At 50.6% G+C, this 22,042-nt stretch overlaps 1 protein-coding gene across 32 annotated transcripts in view; it reads left to right on the forward strand.

Moving 5' to 3' along the window:
* The window catches only part of Ablim2 (actin-binding LIM protein 2), a 127,125-nt gene extending 107,201 nt beyond the window's left edge, over window positions 1–19,924 (forward strand). For 19 of the 32 annotated variants that reach the window (XM_006503906.1, XM_006503912.1, XM_006503913.1 and 16 more), the window contains 5 exons: window positions 1,650–1,711; window positions 8,115–8,169; window positions 9,578–9,585; window positions 9,778–9,858; window positions 18,251–19,918. In XM_006503906.1, coding sequence (XP_006503969.1) covers window positions 1,650–1,711; window positions 8,115–8,169; window positions 9,578–9,585; window positions 9,778–9,858; window positions 18,251–18,364 — 320 coding nt within the window. In that variant the 3' untranslated portion in view covers window positions 18,365–19,918. Of the gene's footprint in view, window positions 1–1,649; window positions 1,712–8,114; window positions 8,170–9,577; window positions 9,639–9,777; window positions 9,859–18,250 lie in introns of those variants that run through there. The other 13 variants (XM_006503911.1, XM_006503923.1, XM_006503917.1 and 10 more) reach the window with 5 other exon arrangements.
* Window positions 19,925–22,042: the final 2,118 nt, after the last annotated feature.

A 22,042-nucleotide genomic window follows, 5' to 3' on the forward strand; every position in this document is an offset into this window, starting at 1 on the left:
TGAGTTCTCTTAACTGCTTCGCCCCATCTTCTTCAGTTTCTTAAAGGAAAAAGTATGGCCAGGGCTGGAGAGATGAATCAGTAGTTAAACACATTGCTTCTCTTGTAGAGGGCCAGAACTCAGGTGCCAGCACCCACACTGGGCATCCCACAACTGCGTATAACTCCAGCTCCAGGAGATCTGACCTCTTCTTCTTGCCTATGGGCACCAGCACAGACCACGCCCATACCACACACACATACACATAACTAAAAACACAATGAATCTTTTTGTTTTTGTAATTGACCAGTCTGGGATGGCTGTAAGGATTGGGGGACATGGTGTGACCTATGGAAATAAGATTGCTACTATGTGTGAGAGGTTGACCATAGAGCCTGGGGGGACCGTGTGCAGTCCCCCGACTAGCAGGCCAGAAATACAGTTGAGATATTTGCTGTTTGTGTTCATCCAAAAGGCCTGGAAGGCTTGCAGAATCTGAGTTCAGTAGCAATAGGGTCGGGGTAGAGCTGAGAACCCAGCCAACAGGCAAGTTCTTTATTGCTGCTGACCTCCTCTTTGAGAAGCATTCGCTGCATCTAGCACCTTCAGCTAGCAGAGGCCCCTGGGTTTCCACAGTGGATCCCTTGGGAGACCAGAAGAGACTTTGTGTATAATTGGGAAGCAGGTGTCTTGGGGAGGGACCCCATGGCTTTGAGTGAGGAGGAGGTGTTAAGCCCTTTCTCTGTAAAATGCAAAGAGCAGGCTGTGCATTGACCTAGGCCACAAAGAGGCAGGAAAAGCAGGAGTGGCCCAGCATTCTGGCCCAGCATCCCATCTTCCAGCTCTCTCCCGCTCAGTATTTCAACGAGGGCTTCATGATCCAACCAGGTTCCTCTGCTGAGAGAAATCCGAGACTAGTGCCCTTGAAGTTAGACCCCTTCCAACCACATCTGGAACCATCTCATTGTAACCTGGTAGCAAGTGAGTCTCTCCATGTCTGGTCGCAAGTTGAGCCCAGGCTCTCTGCAGGATCCTGAAATGGAATGCCTAGCCCAGCATGCTTAGCAGCTGGGCCAAACAGGGTGGGTGGGCAGCTCTGACTTGCCTCATGCCAGTTCTTGGTGTGAATGGTGAGTGATGTGGTCCATGGCCCTCTGAGCCTTTTCCCTGCTGCCCAGTAGCTTCCATGGCCTTTGGCCTCATGCTAGAGCAGCAAGGATCCCTGGGTCTCTGCCCCACCCATTCTGTTTCAAGAGGCACTAATAATTAATCCCTATTTGAATTTCAGATTCCCCCCAGCCTCAAAGATCCCCAATCCTATGTGGCTGGTGGTGGCCTGTGGTGGCTATCACAGGATGGCACAGTCCTACCTGGCCTAGGAGGTCACAAGTCTAGGAGAGGAGCTAGCGTAGGTAATGTGATACTGAGGCTTATCCTAAACCTGGGTACCAGCTGTATTGGGCCCCCAAATAGGAATGATGTGGATAACTGGCTCAGATGTCACTCTGGGTCCTGGGGATAAAAGGTCACAAGCAAGGCAGGCAGATTATCTTTAGGGACCTCTGCTTGTTGTCACCTGCCTATCCTGTCCCTCTGCTGGAAGTGTTATGGACCCTGCCTTCCCCTGGTCAGGCTGGGTGGGTGACGAGGCTGTGCTGTATCTGTTACAGGCTTTCCTTATTCCAAACCTGACACTCTTCCAGGACCCAGGAAGGATGGCCTGGACCTCCGGGTAGGTACTTGGACCCTCCCTACCCGTGGGGCACTAACCATCACTTGCTGCCTACCTGCACTCATCCCCATAGCTTTGTGACCTCATCGCAAGGAGAGGCAGGGATCCTGCTTGCCTGCTTGCCTCTGCCTGATGTTCTGCTAAAGACGCTGTGACTGTAGCCTTTTCCATGTCAAAAATTACCAGGCCACAACCAGCTATACTCTGACTCTTTTCTGCTGTGCCCCAGAAGCCAAAGAGTCCCCAGTGTGTAAGGCAGGGGAGCTGTAGGTCACCCAGAATGACTAGGGCTGCTTTGAGATGCTCTTCAGCCCCATACCCTTCCCCATGGCTAATGTGTTCCTGTGTCTATGGAGCCGTGCTCATCCCATGTACTAGCATGTGGTCTGTGGTCACTGGGCATGGGCTCTTATCCTCTTCCCAATCTCAAAATACACAAAGGCAAGTGCAGGTAGTCTCTAGCCTGACTCCACAAAGAGAGCCAGGCATGTGCCCTGGTCCAGTGCCCTTTATGAGGAGCCTATAACCACGTTGGCTCTCAGTGAAGATCTCTAGGCTGAGGTGTGCTAATGATCCAGAACCTACCAAGCTTCATGCAGCACAGAACCCCAGGAGAATCTCCATCACCGAGGAAAACTTTCCTAGTGTCAGGAAGTTGTATATAAATCAAGACAATCCACTTCTCAAGAGAATGAAATGAGTGTGTGTGTGTGTGTGTGTGTGTGTGTGTGTGTGTTGCTGGAGTGGTCTTTTCCAATGTGAACTCAGGGCCAACTGTCTGGATTATCCTTTTCTCTATGGGACACTCTGATGACCAGGGAGGTATCTCCAGTGGCCACAGGCATCCTTTGGGGACTAGCCATTGTTTTCTCTACCTTCTCAGGCTCTGATTTCCTGTGCTTCTGTTCAGGACCTAGACTCAGGGTGTTCCCCGTGCAGGCACCTCTAGAGGTTCATGGTCCTTCCCACCCATTGATCTTCCTTCCTGCTCTGAAATGGACCTTGCATGTTGCATGCTTCTAAGTTTCCAATGGGATCTGTCTTCCACAGGGAAAGCAAGGGAGGCTGGAAACAGGATTCCTCTAACATCAGATGTAAGACTCTCTACCTAGAGTCAGGGATATACGGATATGGGAACTCTGTCTGTCTCTCTGGAAGGTTCTCTTTTTTTACCTGGAACAGTTGCTCTCAAAGCAAGGGGCCCAGAGGTGCCAGTGTCCCAGCTTGACCTAGCTAATATGTGCCCCCATTCAAGCCAGGTCCTAGGTGTTTGCTTTGTGATTGAGAGGAAGGTAAGGACTCTGGGCTGTCTGCATGCCCAGCCTGTGTGCAGCCAGCACTCTAGGAGGACACACAGAAGGTGACCACCTGGGAGAATCTCAGCTCTCCTCTCACATTGGGGAGCTTCCATGTCTGCAAAGGCCATGGTTTCTACCAAGTTCTCTTGAGAATAGGTGCTGTGGACCCTAGTGGGTCCATCTTCCTCCTGGAACTATTGTGAACATCATCTTAACTCTGCAGGACTGACAGGCAGATCTTATGTGAATGTGGGAGGGGAGAATAGGCAGACCTAAGTGCCCTGGGCTTGAATTCCCCAAGGTGGAGTCCATCCTCACAAGAGTTCTGACTTTCCACTTGGCTCTGGGATCCCTAGTTTTCTGTGCATGCTCTTTTCCATCCTCACTCCTCCAATACCTGTACATCCATCCATGCATCCTCGTCAGAAGGCTAGCTATTCAGTCACCCAGACAGTCTTTTACAGCCATGCTCAACAGTTCAAACCTGGCTCTTCTCTCTGGAGTTCCTGTAGTGCTTGCCCACAAACCTTTGCCAGTGACCTGCAGTGCCTCAGACTCAAATAATTCATTGAGTGCTTTGCTATCGGAAAGGATCTCGGGGTGAGGGGGTAGTCTAAATCAAAGTACAGGCTCAGTGAGAGCAAGATCCAAAAGAGAGGAGGGAGCCTCAGGAGAATGTTCTGTCAAAAACAAACAAATTGCATTGCATGAGAAAAGCTACCAAAGCAGCAGTCAGCTTCCTGACAGTGAAGACTGGACAGTCATGATCACGACCCTTTTACCGTGTCCCGTGTCTGAAGGAACAGAAGTTCTCCCAAGTCCTGCTCCAAGAGGGGTTTGTCACAAGACCTAGTGACCCCTAGTGTTGTACCTGTCAAAGGGCATGAGAATGTCCTGATAACCCAAACCTGCCACAGGAGGAAGATGGTCATAGTCCAGCAGACTAGCAGCCACCTGCTGCAGGTCTCCCTTTAAATAAGTCAGTAATGATTGACGTGTGCTGGCTGGCCCGCCCATCCGTAAGAGAATAGTGACTGGCCACCTGAAGGTCCTTGTGGCTGTTCCTTGGAAGAAGTCCCACTTGGAGAAATGCTGATGTTACCTGTGAACAGACTAAATTCCAACATTAAAAAAAAAAAAAAAAACAGGCTGTCAGGTTGGGTTAAAAAATAGCAAGATACACACTGAAAACATATTCTCAAACAGAAATAATAAGAAAAAGATTTGGGAGACATGATGCTATGACAGTGAAATTAAGTTTCAAATAGGTAATATATGAAGGGAGAGCAGGAATGGAGAGTGGCAGTGTCCTCATGAAACAGTGACAGAAACGTAAAGGCATCAAACAACCCAGCAGTCACAGACAACTTATATAGGTGCCTTGCACAGTCTTAAAATCAGACATAGATCTAGTAAATAAGAGTCACCAAGACTACAGAGTAACTCACTCACAAGCTTGAACCAGTAGATAAATGCAGAAACTAATACCTTTTGAATCCAGTTTCCATGTGTTCATAAAACTCCAAAAATGTTTATGTCAGCTGAGCATGGCGATGCACACCTTTAACCCTGGTACTTGGGAGGCAGGCAGATACCAGTGGGTTCAAGACCAGCCTGGTCTGTATAGAAAATTCCAGGATAGCCTAGCCTACATGGTGAGACCCTGCCTCAAAAATTGTAAATTTATATATATTTTAAGTGTTTAAAGAGAAAAAGGGACCAGGAGTTTAAGGCCAGCATTAGCTACATAGTGAGTTCAAGGCTAACCTGGGCTCTATAAGACCTGTCTCTGAAAGAGGCACAGGATGGGGGCTCGGGGGGTGGGAGTGGTCTGTTGGTGACTATAGATCTTCAGCTGAGATTCTGGAGAGAGCATGTGTTTGAATTAAAGAACCCTGAATTCCCAGCCATCTTGAAACAAGCTATGTAACTTTCATAGTCTTTATTTCCTAGAACTAACGAGGGTGGGAAGCCTGGTTCTTATATCTGAGTGATTATGAGAACACATTTGACTATGAGATCTTTCCATGAGCTCTGAATGGATAATAGTTTCCAAATGAGTCATGACTTCAAAAGCAAGCCCCCAGCCCCTCTTCCACACCAGCGTCTGCTGAGTCAGGCCTCTCATTCCTATGTGGCTTTAGCAGGAAAATCACAGCAGCCGGTGTGGGTGGCCATGACCTCATTCCTACGAGCAACCATAGTATAATCTTGGGAAAGCAAAGCCCATGGGTTCAAACTCCTCCAGTCCTGTGTGTTTTCTGTGTGAACTCAGCAAAGATGCTTGACCCCTCTGAGCCTGGACAGTAAAGCCTGTGGGTGTGTCCAACCTTGTGGGGTACAGCGAGATTAGAGAACGTGTCAGTAGAGCGCATACGTGCCCAGATGGGGAAGATATATAACATATCACCTTTGACAGCCCTGGCACTCATTGAGAACTACAGAGGAGTTACACAGGGGCAGGCAGTACGTACAGCCTTGGGCTGGTTCTTGCCCCTCAGCTCTGCTGCTGGGCCTCACAGATGGTTAGCCTAAGACTTGCTTGCACTGAGTGGTCTATAGAGACACATGGGGCGTAGACTCTACTTTTTCTGCTCTAGAAGTTCCTCCATTTGGAGGCTGGCCCAGTCCCTATCCTTCCTCCCTTTCCTCAGACCTAGATGGCTGGAGGACGCTCCTTTTGCTTGTTGTTGCAGGTGCTTGGCTGCTTGCGACTTGAGATTCCAAGCACTAGGTGGCAGCATTCCTCCTTTGCATAAATCTGTCCTAGCTGCAAAGGCTTGGCCAAGGCAGACTGGCCTCAGTTTGCACCAGAGGCTCTCTCATGGACCCATGTGCCTGGGATACTGGTCTTAGGCTGAGAAAATGTTCCCAAAGCTGTTTTTGAAAACTTCTAAGGGGAAAGGTGAAGGAGTGAGGTCATGGAGAGTTATTGCCTGATGATAAGACCCCTAGCTGGGCTGGTGAGATGGCTCAGTGGGTTAGAGCACCCGACTGCTCTTCCGAAGGTCCAGAGTTCAAATCCCAGCAACCACATGGTGGCTAACAACCATCCGTAACAAGATCTGACTCCCTCTTCTGGAGTGTCTGAAGACAGCTACAGTGTACTTACATATAATAAATAAATAAATTAAAAAAAAAAAAAAAAAAAAAACAATAAAGAGAGTCTTAAAAAAAAAAAAAAAAAAAAAAAAAAAAGACCCCTAGCTAAGGATGTAGGGCTTAGAGCCCAGTAGGGCAAACTAGGGTAGAACCCTTAGATTGAGTCATTGAAGTTGTGTTGGAAACCCAGGTCTTCTGGACTTGGTGGTGCATGCTTTTAATCCTGGCACTGGGGAGGCAAAGACAGGTAGATGTCTATGATTTTGAGGTCAGCCTGGTCTACATAGCAAATTCTAGACCAGCCAAGACAGCTCAAAACAAACAAACAAACAAACAAACAAATCAAGAAAGGAAAGAAGGAAGGAAGGAAGGAAGGAAGGAAGGAGAGAAGGAAAGGAAGGGAAGGAAGGGAAGGAAGGGAAGGAAGGGAAGGAAGGGAAGGGAAGGGAAGGGAAGGGAAGGGAAGGGAAGGGAAGGGAAGGGAAGGGAAGGGAAGGAAGGAAAAGAGAGAAATGCACACCCATGCCCAAAAGTCCATGGTAAGCCAAATATCAGAAATTTTAAAGACAGGCCCATTCCAACTCCTTGTGTGTACACTCACCCTCTCCACAGCCAGTCACAGCCTGCAGAATCCAGCTGAGGTAGAAAGGAGGTAGCAGCAGATCTTTGGGCCTCCATCTCCTTGTTTCAGATGAAGGGTCTTAGTGCATGGGGTGTCTCTGCTTCCACATTCTCTGGGGTGTAGAGCCTGCTTACAGCTTGTGCCCCACTTTTCGCCTGCTTTACGGTCCATCGGTCCATCGGAAGCAGCTTTCCTTGTAACTGTATCTGCAGCCGGAGCACAGGGTACCTCTACCTGCAGTGCTCTGCTGAAATGCAATCCCTGGGGCCTGTTTCAGAAACTCTGCCCAACAGCTCTGACCCCGTTTCAGCCCCTGGACTGTGCTGGGCCCTGGAGTACTGTCAGACATTCTTCAGGGAGCTCGGCTCACCCCACAATCCGTGTGTAGACAACAGGCATGGCCGTGGCAGGAGTCAGATGGGACAGGGATGCTGCAGCCCCATGGGGGCCCAGTGCGCTTTGCAGTGGCAGGGTCCCCATAGACAGGGGTAGCTTGTACAGATGGGGTTTTCCATGTGGGAAGAAGAGAAAGAAAAAAGACCTTTAATGACCAAGATGGTTCTGAGATGACAGTTTGTTAATGACAGCCATGAGCAGTTGAGAGAAGAGCCTGAGTCAGGCAATGGTCAGCTGCCCACTTCCTGTCTAGAATGTTACTACTTGAGTATGATTATCAGAGCAAGGCCACTCTCTCTGTCCAGCGTATTAGGGACTTCTGGACACCAGGATCCTTTTGGGAACCTGGAGCTGTGGGGATGCCTATGGTTTCCAGAGGGAGGCCAGGGCCCCTTTTGTCTTAAAGCACCGACATTGGTGCTCTGGACTGCGTAGCTGGGGACTCTGGGGATACAGTAAGAACAGTGCATAGCCCCCAGGAGGCAGCAGTCATATATATGGGTACCCCTTTGCCATCATATAGTCACAGTGAGACGGGGTGACTCTCGGGTCTACCTAGAGTGTGGGAACAGCACATTGAAGCTGCTTTTTACAAGGAGGAACGGAGATATCACACGTTAGCCCTATCACAGCATTAGTACAGGAAAGGGCGCTGAACTGTCCTGTAGGTCATGCCAGCTTCAGAGCAGGATCCAGGCACCAGAGCTCATGTTTAAAGGGAGGGCAGAGTTGATCAGACAGGTAGGGTTCAAAGGCTTCTGAGGCAGGTGTGAAAGCCAGCAGCCCACAGGGCAGGTTCCCGGATATTCACTTTCCAATGTTCAACGTTAGGTGACAACATCTGTTTGTCACCTAAACCTGTCAAACACTCTCCTCTCCCAGATGTATGAGGACCCAGGATGCATCGGGGGCTGTCTTCCAGCCCCCTACTGCCCGCCCCATGCAACCTGCCTCTTGCCGGTCTCTCTCTCTTTCTCTCTTCCAGAATGCCAACCTGGCCCCTTGTGGAGCAGACCCGGATGCCAGCTGGGGCACGCGAGGTACACACAATGGGGACCCCCGTGGGTCTCTGGCTTGGCCAGAATCACTAGCACATGTTGATCAGTCTCATTCTGAGACGACCCCTCCGGGACCTGCTGGCAGAAGGCTCTGCACCATGGATGAAGGGTACCTCATGGAGGGGTACCTGATGGCCCTCAGCTTTTTCATCCTATGCTGCAGGGGCCTGTCATGGCTTTTTAGTGCTGTGCATCTCTTGGAGTACAGCAGTTATAAGTAAACAGCTTCCAGGGTCTGAGCTGAACAGTGCAAGTCAAACCCCATCTTTGCCCTTATCCACGTGTTTGCTGACATGTGTGTGAGTGGCCAGCTGGTCATGTGACAGGCACTCCATTCAAGGCTGCTCCCCTAGCTCTGAATAGGGTCATGCACTTGGCTACCCTCACTGTGCTCCTCTGGAATGCTCGGGGGGTGGGGATATCTTGCTTTTGCATACCAGTTCGAACACAGATGGCAGCATCCAACCTGCTCTTAACGTAGTTGTTTCAGTCTCCAGCCATGGAGCTGGCACTCCAGAGTCTCAAGTTGGAAGACCAAGGGCCTGTCTCATACAGGCATCTTCCTTCCAGAATGATTTTGAAGGCCAGATTCTCGTGACCCTTCCTGTGTGTATGGAGCCCCTGCCATCGTGTTAGCTTCTATCTGATACCTTAAGTCTAGAGAAAACCCTTGTCAGAAGGAGCAGTTCAGAGCTCGGGTGTTTAAAACAGGAAGCGAAGCATGATCAAGAGGGCCTAGGATGTGGCTTGGGTGGCAGAGGGCTTGCCTGTCATACCCTGGATGTAATCCCCAGTACCATATAAACTACATGTGATGGTGCATACTGTAATCCCAGCACTTTGGGTCAGAAGACAGGTGAATCAAGAGTTCAAGATCACTCTCAGCTATATAGTAAGTTCAAGGCTAGCCTAAGCTCAGTGAGACCTTGTCAAAAAAAGAAGAAAAGACAATTGAGGTAGGACTGTGGTAGAGGGGTGGAGAGATACACATCATTAAAGGCATCAGACTCCACAACACCCCTCAGAGAGTTTCCCTGGAGAGCCCATTGCATGTCTAGGTAAACTGAGACTGATGTCTTTCTCAGAGTAGTCTTGAACACCACCCGGAAAGACATCTCCCAGCCGAGAAGCACAGTGCCGAGACACAGCTTCCAGTGTGGCCTGCAGCCTCCTGGCCATGCCTCCTGCTCTCAGTTTGCTGTGGGAGAGCCTTGAAATCTCTTAAAAATCTAAGATCAGAGTCCCATGAAGGCTGCTCAGGGGACCAGCGACCAAGCACGGCCCAGCTGACTGGGGGTGGGAGTTGCCCAGGAAGAGGATTGCTCTCATCCTGGGCATGGATTCTTTTCATTTCTAAGGCAGCCCTGTGGTCTCTGCTCTTCTCTTACAGAGTATAAGGTAAGGGACTGCCTTCACTAACCGATGTCTCCCACCTCGCTGCACCTGCCCAGGTTAAAAGATCCTTTTTGTTGCGTTTTCTCTATGAAATGTGCATGTCTGCAGCCCACACAAGTATGTATTCGGGTTTGCCTTTTGGTCAGCTCAGGGGTACTTGTCTCTCAAGATAACCCTGTGGTGTCTTTCCTGCAGATATATCCCTATGATTCCCTCATCGTAACAAACCGAATTCGTGTGAAACTGCCCAAAGACGTGGACCGGACACGGCTGGAGGTAAGGCGAGGTAGGGAGGTATCTGCTGAGACGCCACAGATCTCAGTCACAAGATCAGGTTCCCCACACACATACCAGGAGGGGTGCTGCCATTGTGTCAGCACAGGGCTCAGATCCAAGGACCCAGGAATCTTCAAAGACAAAGGAATGTAGCCACAGACCCAGCTATGTTGGCTTTGCAGAGGGGTGGGAAAGCTGGGTTGCATGGTACACCAAGGAGCCCGCGGTGGTCCCATACCACGTGCTGTTGTGTCGAGGGGCCAACTTGAAGGAGAAATTTCCTGGCATCTCTGCTGATCTAGAGCAGGGAGGTCATCCGAGGAAGACAAGTGTGGGTCTGAAAAGTCCACGTAGCTGCAGCAGAGAAGTGTCTGGCCAGGAGAACACTTGGTTGAGTTCTCACTCCATACCAAGGCTAGAGTGTCCTGTGCCGTGGCCCTCAGTTCCTTCAGAACCACCCAGCAGTCAGCAACATCAATGGGAGGATTCCCCTCTTGAACCTTGCACAGAGGTGCTGTCTTTCCAGGCCTCATGCTGTGGTGAGGGCATTTTCAGGCTCTTTTGGGCAGAGGCTACCTTCCGCCCATGCCTCAGGCAAGCACTGAACCCTGTATGACCTTCTCATGGGGCAGTGGCTTCATGTGTGGCCAGGAACAAGAGAACTAGACATAGCCAAGGGGCCCCAGAAGGGCCAGGGCTTTGGAGGGTTGGCAAAGCAGAGATCCAATACACAAAGAGGTGGCCTCTGAGGTGGGACAGATGGACCTGGCAGGGACCTGTGCTTGAGTAGAGAGTGTGGAGGTCCTGTCTGTGTTACAGAAAGCATGCTCAGTCCAGAGGCCAGTCAGGACTTTCACAGGCAACAGAATAGAGTGAGTGAGGCATCTTTTCAGAGCCTGTGGGATGTGACCCCAGCAGGGATGGTACCATAGCCGTGTAACGGCTTTCCTGGGCTGCCAAGTCTTGTGCACTGAACCTTCATCTACTTAGGATAACCCAGAGCTGCTTGAGAGTCATTGTGCAGTCAGAGATCACATGAAGCCCAGTCCCTGTGCACAGGGAAGTGACCGCCGGAAGACACGGTGACTGTGGCTGGTACATGGGGAGATGGCACTTCTTAGATCCATAGTGACTGTCACTGAAAGCCACTGAATTCACATGACTGAAGGGTCCCTTCAGGTATGTCTGGATCAAGGACTAAGCAGTATTTCACAAACCCAGTGGCTGAGTTTCCTCTATACTGGCTCTAGGGAGACACCTTCTCCTGTCCTGAGCTCAAGGTTTTTGGGGGAGAAAACCATCTCTCTTGTCTGCCTTTGTACAACCCACAGTGAGCCTCTGGGTAGTCATTACCCAACCCCTACCTCTAAACCAACCAGTTCTACCCAGGGCAATCAATGTTCTGAGCAGCCGGCTTTACCAGGAGGTAAGTCGGCTGCTGGCACTGCCTGAGCTAGAGAGACCCAGGTCGTTCCTGGAAGAAACTGAGACCTGCCACCTGAGATGGCAAGAGAACTGCTAGGCAATGGGCAGGTGGCAAGTGTCCACCTAGGGAGGGGCAGGGAGGGGACAGTACAGCAGAGCAAAGCCCAGCAAGATCACAAACAAGTAGTTACTCAGTGCAGCCAGTCCACATGGCACGTATCGGTGGCACCAGCTGAAGATCCACATAGCCAAAGCTATGATGCTTGAAGGATGTTAGCAGAATGCTTGGAGCTCACTGCAAACGAGGAAAGGCCAGTGGAGCATTCTTGTGTGTTTCGATGTGTGTATCATTTGCGGGAAGGGCCAGAAGCTGGACTCTCTCAGAAGCTGTGAGACTGGCAGGTGGGGGGTGGGGGGCTGGAGGCCACTCAGAGTTAGGACTCTACCTGTAGTCTAAAGAGCCTGGGCCCCAGGAGTCCTTTGCCTGAGTGTCAAATGTGACATTGGCCTTCTCTGCAGGTGACAGCAGCATCAGTGGCCCCCAGTGGAATGTCTTGGCTTCTGGCTGAACCTGGGCTTATAAATGGTGGGGTCATGGCCAAGCACACTGCTGCTGTATAAAGGGGTGCTGCTGACCCTTGGTAGCCCATTGGTCAGGACGTCCTAGAGGGCTTCAATTTGCTGTGACTTGGATCTTTCAAAAGTGTGGCTCCCTTGTGGGTTACTGAGGATTCTGGGACTAAATGCTTCACCGAGATACTGCTCGGAGCTCAGAAGCCATCAGTAGCAACTCCTGCAACTCCCGGAGAGCCTGTTGGGACTCCCTGCTTCCCTTTGGAGCAGGGGTGTGTCTCAAGTGACTTCTGCTTTGCCTGGAACGTGTCTGATGAAGCCAGCTAGAGTCTGGGGAGGGGGTTTCACATCTGGGTGACCACACCCAAGAGTGTGACTCTCACTATTCTCCTTCAAGCTCAGCAGCCTCAGGAGGTGGAACAATTACCAAAGTGGGACACATGCCCTTTCTTCCTTATCAGCTTGGGGACAGGGATGTGGTCTTGGAGGGTTGGGGGTGGGGCTTTCTTGGAGGAGCAATGCCCCCTTCCCCACCCTGTGTTTGTATCATGGGAGAGGACTCTAGTTTTTGTTTGTTTGTTTGTTTTGGGTTTTTTGACTCTAGTTTTATAGTGAAACCAATTCATAGCTTGTAAAAATCCTGATAGCCACAAGGAGGAATGGGGAAGGAGAAAGCCTTCTGGAAGTCCCCAGTGCCAGATCTTCAGGGTGGACAAGCTTCCACAAATCTCTCTGAGAACAACCAAGTTGTCTTTTGGATAAGAAAGGCTCATTGTATGCTCAGCACAACACCCACTTTTCCACTGAGCTATAACACAGACCCTTTCTGTGCCAACTAATTGTATTCTGTCCTTACCTGGCCAAGTAGCCACAGGCAGACTGGCTTCCTGCAGGTCCTAAGGACAGGGTTGCCACTCACAGGCTCATTGGCTGAGCTTGTCACAGGGCGTCACTTACCCCAAGGCAAGCTGGGAAGTGAAGTTAGTCATGGGCAGGAAGAGACTGTGGATATGGTGGACAGCGGATAGTGTCCTCTGTAGCAGGGTTTACATGACTGCTATCATCATCAACACTCAGCGTCAGAGTTCTCAGCCAAGCGTCCAGCCATTTATAGATACAGGTACTGACTAGGACCTCAAGGAGCTCTTTGGGGGTTGGGGAAGCACAGATACAAGCTCTGCCCTGGTAGAATCAGTCTGATCAGAGAGCGAGGCATCCATCAACTGATTATCATAACCACCTGCCAGCATGAGTGTTCTGAAGGACAGGAAATAAGTGGCTGGATGGCAATGGCACAGGAAGCACTCTGTGTGCGCCTGAGTCTATGAGAGTTTGTTAGAAAACCACCTCTGCAAAGGCCAGGGAGCAGAAGGGAACTCGGGCTATTTGAGGAAGGAGACCCAGAAGGAACCTGTGAGATTGGACCCAAGCTGGTAGAGGGAAGGAGTGTCCAGGCCTCACAGAGCCCTGGGTGGTGCTAAGCAGCATTTAGTCCAGTGACAGTGACACCTAAACTAGGTTTGCAGTTTAACACATGTCCTGTGGCACAGCCTAGCAGCAGTTAAAGGTGCCACACAGGGCCCAGTTTGGCTTCGTGTGTGACATGTGTCCTGTTGTGAAGATCCTCTTTGACTGCACAGCGGTTGGATACATCACACATCTCCATACATGGAGCAAAGACCAGGTCTCTATCCTCTGAAGTAGGGTTCTTTGTCCTGGAAGAGCTAAATTTCTGTCCTTGGCCAAAATACACCAAGTGACTCCTTCCCAGAGAAACCCAGGCCCCTGTGTGTTCTGAGTGCTTGAATTTGGAGGGCCTGCTGGGCCCAGAGTCCCCAGATCAAAGGATGGGAACTCTGTTGCCCCTGGTGAAATGGCATGCCCTAATCTGAGCTATTATTCCCTGCATACCCTGATTGGTACCCATTGAAGTTAGCATTGACTTATTTCCAAGATTGTCTTCTGACAGCCCTGATGGTGTCATGGAAGGGGTTGAGCACTGGTGTAGCAAGAGCTGATGTGAATCCAGTCTCTGCAATGTCTACCTGTGTGTTACTGGCTATGGACAAGCAACCATTCTGGGCCTGATCTCTCACCTGTCAGGTGACAAGGGCTGCCTGCACCGGTCCCCTGGACAGGTGCATGGATTTAAATAGAGGCTCAGAAATACTTAATTGAGCGCCTACTGTGTTAAGCAGCAGGTGGACATCTGTATGCATCCCATCCACCAACCTGAGTGATAGCCCTTCGGATACTGAGGTTGCCATGGAGAGGGGCCACGGATGTGGTCCAAAATGATGATTGTTAGAAACAGGGAGGGTCAGTGTTACCATTTACAAAGATGCAAGGCAGTGACGTCAACGGTGGGAGAAAAGTGCTTGCGTAGTGCCCTGGGTGGCAACACGGACCTAGACAGCCTGAGCAGGGCTGAGAGGCGCACAGTGCTGCAGTTCCCTCCTGTGTGCCCAGCTCTATTTTGAGCATGTGGTGCATTTAACACTTCTTTCACAACTCCATGAGGCATCCAGATGGCTTCCAGGGCCCGCGGTTCCCAAGAGGCAGATATGGGATTCAGTACTCAAAGCCGCTCTGCTAACTTGCCTTCTAAATCAACTACAATATGGAGATGAATTGCCAAAGGAACATGTCTTTTAAATTGCTTTTCTCATATATTGTCTCACAAGCTACGAAGACTGACACGCAGATCTTAGAAACACGCATTCATGTTTCTAACCCTAGGATTGATATTTCTGAAATGAGGTGACTCAAGAGGCTAAGCTCTGAGGCAGACCTTTGGTTCTTACTGCCTTCAACCCCTGGACTGAAGCCCAAGCAAATTTTTTAGGGTAATTATTTTCTCATAGACAGTTATTGATGATAACCATGCCCACAAAACACCTTTGTGGCAGCATATAGCCAGTGTTTGGCCAAGGCCCCAGCCCTGGGGCTTGGAAGAATTAGTATTTATGAATATGCAGATATCACAAAAGGTGGGTGAGGTGCTGGAGAGGCTCTTGTCTACAGGAGGTTAGGTGTGGCCATGTTGGTGTGTCATTCAAAAGTGATAGCTCCTGGGTTGGGGGTCTGAGCTCTCCCTAGGGGCCATGGGGCCCTGCGGACTGGAAAGAGGCTGCTGCAGAGGGCCTGTAGCTTCTGTGAGATCCGCACACTCCCTGAGGCTAATTGTATGTACGTGTGTTTGCTGGAACAGTAAGCCCAAGGGGACTGCAGCTAGGAAGCAAGGATCTCAAAGTTCAAGTGTCCTCTCTCTGCTCAAACTTGTCCAGCCAGTGTGAGGAGGACAGAGAACCCTGGCCCCTGATGACCACAGGGGACCATGAGAGAAGTTCAGAGCTCCCCCACCCCATTCACAGGCTGTTCCTGATCCAAGTGGAGAAGTATTTGAGTGCTGTGGGGCAGGAGGACCAATAGAACTGGGGAGGGGTCTCGTGTCTGCCGGCTGGCGGGAAGCTCACTGGGGAGCTGCAGTGGGCAGAGGCTGGTGGCTGAAGGGGTCACCCACGTGGTCCCTGAGGAAGGAAGGGAGATCAGCATGAGCAGAGACCTGCTGCCCTTTGGAGTGTAGAGTCATCCCGTTCGACTGGAACTCAGTGCAGAGGACTCGGGGTAGCCTTAGGGCCCTCTTTGGTACCACAGCCCTTATCTTGTGACATTTGAGTCAGGGCCTATAGACTTAGATGTTCCTGATGACACAGAGAGAAGGGCACTGAAGTTTCTAGGATTTCCACCATGCAACCCTGTCTCTCAGGAGTGGAGCTGGCTTGTTCTTCAGAAAGGCACCATGTCGGGCTTGCTTCCTATAGCTATGGAAGAAGCTTGGAGCTCTTGGCCTTGGCTAGTACCTGAGGAGCCAGAGGGCAGGGAGCAGCTGAGCTCACACAGCTATGTGGGCCCCTGTGGTCAGCCACACCCCATAGTTCTTCCTGCTTCGGAGGACACCTGAGGATCTAGAGGCCCTTCCTACCAGGGGACATTAATAGATCCTCTGCCAACCAGTGGCTCCTCTGACCCTTGCTCACTCTGGCACTCAACAGAAGTTGGACAGCCAAGACCTGTCCCCCCTCTACGATGAACAACTCCATCAGGAGCTGGGGATGTGGTGGGTCTGGGACCACTGGTCTCAGGTCTTTCCCTGCCAGCAGTTTTGCTACCCCACCACCTCAATCAATGCGCCTTCTCAACACCAACTGCTACTTGTATATCCTTTTCATGGTCTCGTTCGCAACCAGCTCTCCTGGGCTGGGCAGGGAGCATCACACAGAATAGGATGGGAGCCAGCCTGGGCTACATAGTAAGCTCAAGGCCTGCCTGGGTTGCATAGTGGGAACTCTTCTCAAACAACAACCAACAAAACTGGGGACTGTGCCTCAAGCCACCTCTCCAGCACCTTCATCTCTGGTGGTCTTATTAAGCTGGTCCATCCCATGTACCAGGTACCCATTCCTGGCTTCCTGGTGTCTAGAGTCAGTCTTATAGGCACGTGGCCAGTATCGGTTGAGTAATGGCACCAGTGGAATTTCTGTCTTAGTGTGGCCCGGGCTCTCGGAAAGCATCTTACAGTAAGTTGGAAGAGCGAGAGCAGGCCCGAGAGGGCCATGGAGAGACAACACAGTATCTTCTAACTCTTGGTTAGCAAGCCATACTGATCTCACCATGGAGATGCTCAAGATGCTTTCCTGCTTGAAAACATAAGACAGTCCACATGATGAGGGTCTCCACATGGGTGGGACTTCCTGGATGCTCTGAGCATCACTGTGTGATTACATGTGTAACTCCAGCTCCGTCTCCCAGATCACCCACAGCTGGGGTTTTAAAACTCAGAGCACATAACAGATTCAGTGGCAAGGTTTGTATTTATGCCTTTCAGAGACTACCACATTCTCTCTTCTGTGACAAGATCTCCTGTAGCCTAGGCTGGCTTTGAACTTGCTATATGGCCAAGGCTGGCCTCGAACTGCTGATCCTTCTGCCTCAGCCTACCAAATGCTGAGATTGCCTGTGTGTAACCCCACACCCAGCTCTCGTCTGCTTTTCTCTCTCAACCATTATCACAACCTTTAATTTAGTGCTGATGCTTTAAAGTTGTGGAAAGTGCACTCTTTGATTTGCCACAGTGGTCTAGGCCCTCCCCTATCGATCGCTAATTAAGAAAACCCTTTAGCCCGATCTTATGAAGTCATTTTCTTGATTGAAGTTCCTGCCTCTCAGATGACTTCAGCATGTGTCAAGTTGACATAAAGCCATCCAGCACACCACTTCTTAGTTTTCTCAGCTACGGAGATTAAGAGTTAAACAGGATAGACCTTCTGAGCAGTCTCTGTCACAGTTTGAGTAAGTGATAAACAAGGTACCTAAAGGAGTCTACAGAAGATTCTAAGTAGGCAGGAGTCCTGGCGAGGGACATGGTCATTGAACTCAGCCATAGGGAAGTTTTGTCAGGGGGAGTCAGGAATGGAGGGGTGCTGTGGTAGCTCCAAGCCAGTCCCTGTGTGTCCCCACCACGACTCTGCCCTCTAGGTTTGTTTCTTTCACTACAACAAGGCCCTGGGCGTGCCAGTGCACCGGCTCACCCCCAGTGGCAGCCCTGAGTCAGTGGACAGCCACACAGAGAAGACATGTTGCTGCAATGCTGTCAGCAGATTTCTAGGGCAAAAGACCCAGAGCCTGAAATCACAGTAGACCAGACTTGGCTACTGGCCCTCGGACGTACGACTGCTCAGTGGGGGAATGAGACAAAGGTCAATTTGCTACTGCCTTGGGAAGATGGAAGGCAAGCATTCATTTCAGCTGTCTCCGGCACTAACGTGAGCTTTAGCTGCAGAGAGAGAGGAAGCGTTCAGCCATGGTGAGAGGGGCAGTTACCCAGTCCCTGCCCAGCTGTCGCCTGGGTGGTCACTGTCTCACCTCCAGTTCTTTTGAGGTGGCCAGAAACCCTTATCGCAGACAAGAAGGTTCCCATGAGGCAGTGTTGGGGTTTGGGGAGAGTGTGATTTCATGGGGTCTCTGTGAGTCTCTGTTAATCCTGGAATCCAAGGTGACTGCAGGTTGAGAACAAGGACTGGGGACATTTAGGCTCCTCTTCTGTCTGGAGTGGGACACTGTAAATATTGACCAAGATGTCTCGCTTTCATCTCTGCACTGGCTATCCTCAAAGGGATTGAGATAGGCTGGGTATCCATACATGGTTAAGCCTATGTACAGAGTTACGTAGGAATTTGACCCAAGGGACAGACATAACATGCAGCTAGAGGTGCCAGGCATTACGACAGGGACCCAGGAGAAAAGCCAGTGTTTCTCAGAGCAAAGACAGCCTCTCAGGCCCTGTTTCAAATGACACTGACTGTCCCTCATTTTTTTTTTTCCTTATCTGAAGAGACACCTATCACCTGAGGAGTTCCAAGAAGTGTTTGGGATGAGCATCGAGGAGTTTGACCGCCTGGCCCTGTGGAAGAGGAATGACCTCAAGAAGAAAGCCTTGCTGTTCTGACAGCTGCCAACATCTTACCAGGAGCCTGCTGGGGGGGCAGGGCTGAAGGACCCCACCAGTCCCCTGAAAATCCCCTCCTGCACCTTGCTCTGCTTCTCTGTGTCAGTAGGGCAGGCAGGGTGCCTGCAGGAGGCAGGGTGGGGCCAGGCCCTGAGGAGCATCCAGCAGGCATGGTCCCTTGTATAGCAAGGATGCTCTTGCCTGTAGTTTAGGGCCAGGTGCCAGCTTGACCCACTCCTTCCCGCCACAACTGGGCATCAGGGCAGTGTTGCAGCCAGCTATCCTAGGAGATAGGGACAGAGCAGTCAGCCAGCCCAGCACCTTTCCGGGGCACCTGGTGTGCCCACACCTGTGCTAGGCACTGGGGCACAGAGTGTCTGGGACGTGAGTGAAAGACTTGTCAGGGGCAGACTCTGACACAGCAGGAATGGTAAGTGTGAGACTTCTCGGAGCGTGAGGAGGTACCAAGTAGCCTTGCAGACTGAGGCAGGGGAGCCAGGCCAAAGTCTGCGAGGCAGTGGGACGGAGGTTTTCTACAGTTATTGTGATAGATCTTTTATGGGGAATGAATGTTGACCTGACAGGGTGCCCCCCGCTAATGCTCTGTGTATTGTGCCCCTCTTCCAGATCACCCCCTTAGTTGCCTAAATGATATCTTTCAAGTTACACAGAAGTTTTTATTTTATTAAAAAGTATCGCTTCCTTACACATATGAAGACATATATGCAGAGTTTAGTTTTACGGTCCCTGAGAAGGGGACCGCCTCCGCCTTACAACTCCCCACCCCACTCCCACCGTGCAGGCCTCTGTGCTTCCAGTCCTCCGCGCTCCTCACAGACAGGAGCCGGTCTGTTTCCCTTCGTCCCTGCTCCTTTGTATGTGTCACACAGACAGCCTCAAAGACACTCACTCGCTCGCTCAGCAGTGCCGTTTGTAAATACATGTGAAATGTATCCATCTCCTTTTCCCTCTGTCATTTTCCCAAGTCGCTAAGAGAAGAGCGCCCCCTGATGGCCAAATCCCTAGAATAAAGGTTTCCCCACTGTGGCCTAGTCTCACATCAACCTGACCAGTCTTCCCAGTAAAGACACTCACTGTAGCCCTCCACCACATAAAACACGCATGCCCAGGAAGCATGCTGTCACGTGACACAGCCATTGACTGCAGCGGCAGAGATGGACAGCTAGAGGCGGTGCCTCCTCCAACCTGGGTGTCTAGAAGTGGGGGCTAACTGGGGCCCTGGTAGCGGGTATGGAAGAGCACCCCTGCTGCAGAATGGGTGGACACTGTGGTCCTGGGTGACTCTAGCTGTCCCCTCCTCTGGGTTGCCCTCACTTTCTCACATCCCGGGACATGTGTTGAGTCTCATTTTGTGCTGGGGTTCTCACCAGCCTGGCTGGGCCGTGGAGGGGAACTTTTGGTACTTAATCTGCTTCCTGCCACTTAGCAGTCTGGACCTGCGCAACTGGAAAACCCCCACCTCCTCACTCATGAGGTGTCATGTCATGTCTGATCCCTGGGACACCTGGGAAAATAAATGGTGACACACTGTAACTTGCGAAAGGACAAAATGTGTTCAAGCATGCTTGGTTTTAGAAGCACGGGTAGGATGTGTGCATGGAGCAGGCCAGGCCACCAGGGAAAAACTCTTGCCCCATCCAGAGGTGGCCATGAGGGTTGGAGCCTTGGCTTGGTCAGCCTTAGGGAGCCAACAGCTGGCATCTGCCTACCTGAGGCAGGATGAGGGTGCTCTGTGGTAAAGGCTAAAGGAACCCCCAGTGCACCCCCAGATGTTAGGGAATGCTTTCTAGAGATGCCCAGGATTGGTCTTGAAAGATGGTCTCATCAACATCACAGAAGGGCATCCCAGGCTGATGGAACAGTGAGACTTAGAACAGTCTTGGGTGTTCTGGAAGTTTTGCTGTCTGGAAATGGCTAAGTGTTGGGCTGGAGAAAGGGCAGAAAAGAAAGAAAGGCCAGCAGGGGTCTTCAGGGAAGGACTGATGGCATCCTGGGTTAAATGTGTGACACTCTCTAACCTTATTCCAATAGTTGGCAATTCTGCTGAACTCAGTGTTTTCGCCCAAAGCCTAGCTCTGTGCCTCCTGTGTAAGCAGCCCCATGGTCTACCACTACCCAAGCAAGAACCTGGTGCATTTTTGGTTTTTCCCATCCCTGAGTCTTGGCAATTCCACCATCTGCCTTCCAACTATCATCTCTCTCTCTCTCCTTGAGCACTGCTATCTCCAGATAAGCAAAGGACAGGAGGTGGCAGTGTGATAAAGAACCCTGGGTGCAGGTGCAAGGCTTTCTGTCTTAGGAATTGTGGTCCAGGCTACACTCACTGCTCACAGCTCACTCCCAAGTGCCCTATTGTTACCCAACAGGCAAGAGCAAAACTGTCGAACAGCAGTCCAGTTGTGCCAAACTGCTAGCAGCCTTGAGCCATGGCTCCAGCCTCAGTGCCTCTGATCATCCTGACCCCTACTGGGCAGCTGAATGTCACAGCCCCTGTTCTGTCTGTCTGTTCCGCACGCTCTGGGCAGCATGACCTTGACTTACACACTGGCTTCCTTCCCAGGTGATACCTGCTCCCCAAGTGTCCTCATCATATTCCTGGTGTATTCGGCAGGTCTGTGTGTGGTGTGTTTGTGAATGCACGGGTACATTTGATTATGGAGACTAGTCTCTCTCTCTCTCTCTCTCTCTCTCTCTCTCTCTCACACACACACACACACACACACACACACACACACACACACACATTTATATAATATGTTCCCTGTTGTCCTATCATGTCCTTCCCTTCCTGCCAAATCTCTACATTCCCCCATTAAGACCCTCCTCCTACTTTCAAGTCTTTTTTAATAGAAAAAATTTTTTGTGTGTCGTGGAAGGCACACATGCTACAGTGCATGTGTGGAGATCAAAGGACAACTTGGGCAGGTTGTTTCCTTCCTACATGGCTTCCCTGGGATTGAACTCAGGTCATTAGGCTCAGTGGCAATTGTTCTTACCAGTTGGACTGTCTTTCTGACTCTAAGTCTCTTTGTGTGTGTGCCCTATTGCATTTAATTAATGTTGCTTGCATTACCTTCTGTATTGATGGGAGTGTGTGTGTGTTATATTTACTTGAATGAGAGAAACTTGCCAATGGCTATATAGAAGGAAGATGACCCTCCCCTAGAAACCATTAACTTTTTCTAGCTACCCAGGGATGGGTAGGGCATTAGGAACACCTCCCAATCCATGCTGGAATTACGTGACTTCTCTAAATCAGCCCGTGCTGCCATGAGCCTAGGGTACAACAGCCACATGTCCAGAAGACAATATTTCTTACCACTCCTCATCCTATGACTCTTACATTCTTTCTGCTTTCTCCTCCACAATTTCCTCAGCACCTTAGAAGAGCTGACACTGATGTCCCTCTATGGCTGAGCACTCAGCAGCCGCTTAGGCTTAGTTCTTCAAACAGTTTTGAGTCTATGTGTTAATGGTAACCCACGATGGAGATCTCTAATGCACTAATCTATGGGTACAAGAAAAACCATTTGGAAGGTAGCTTGATGCTTTGCAGAAAGCAACAATAGCAGGTTCTCTTAGGGTCTGTGAACTCTCCAGCAGGGGCTCCTGACCAGGTGATAGTACCAGGCCTGGGTTCTCTATTTTGGGGGACAG

This window comes from Mus musculus, chromosome 5 (genome assembly GCF_000001635.26).
Source record: "Mus musculus strain C57BL/6J chromosome 5, GRCm38.p6 C57BL/6J".
Lineage (NCBI taxonomy): Eukaryota > Metazoa > Chordata > Mammalia > Rodentia > Muridae > Mus > Mus musculus.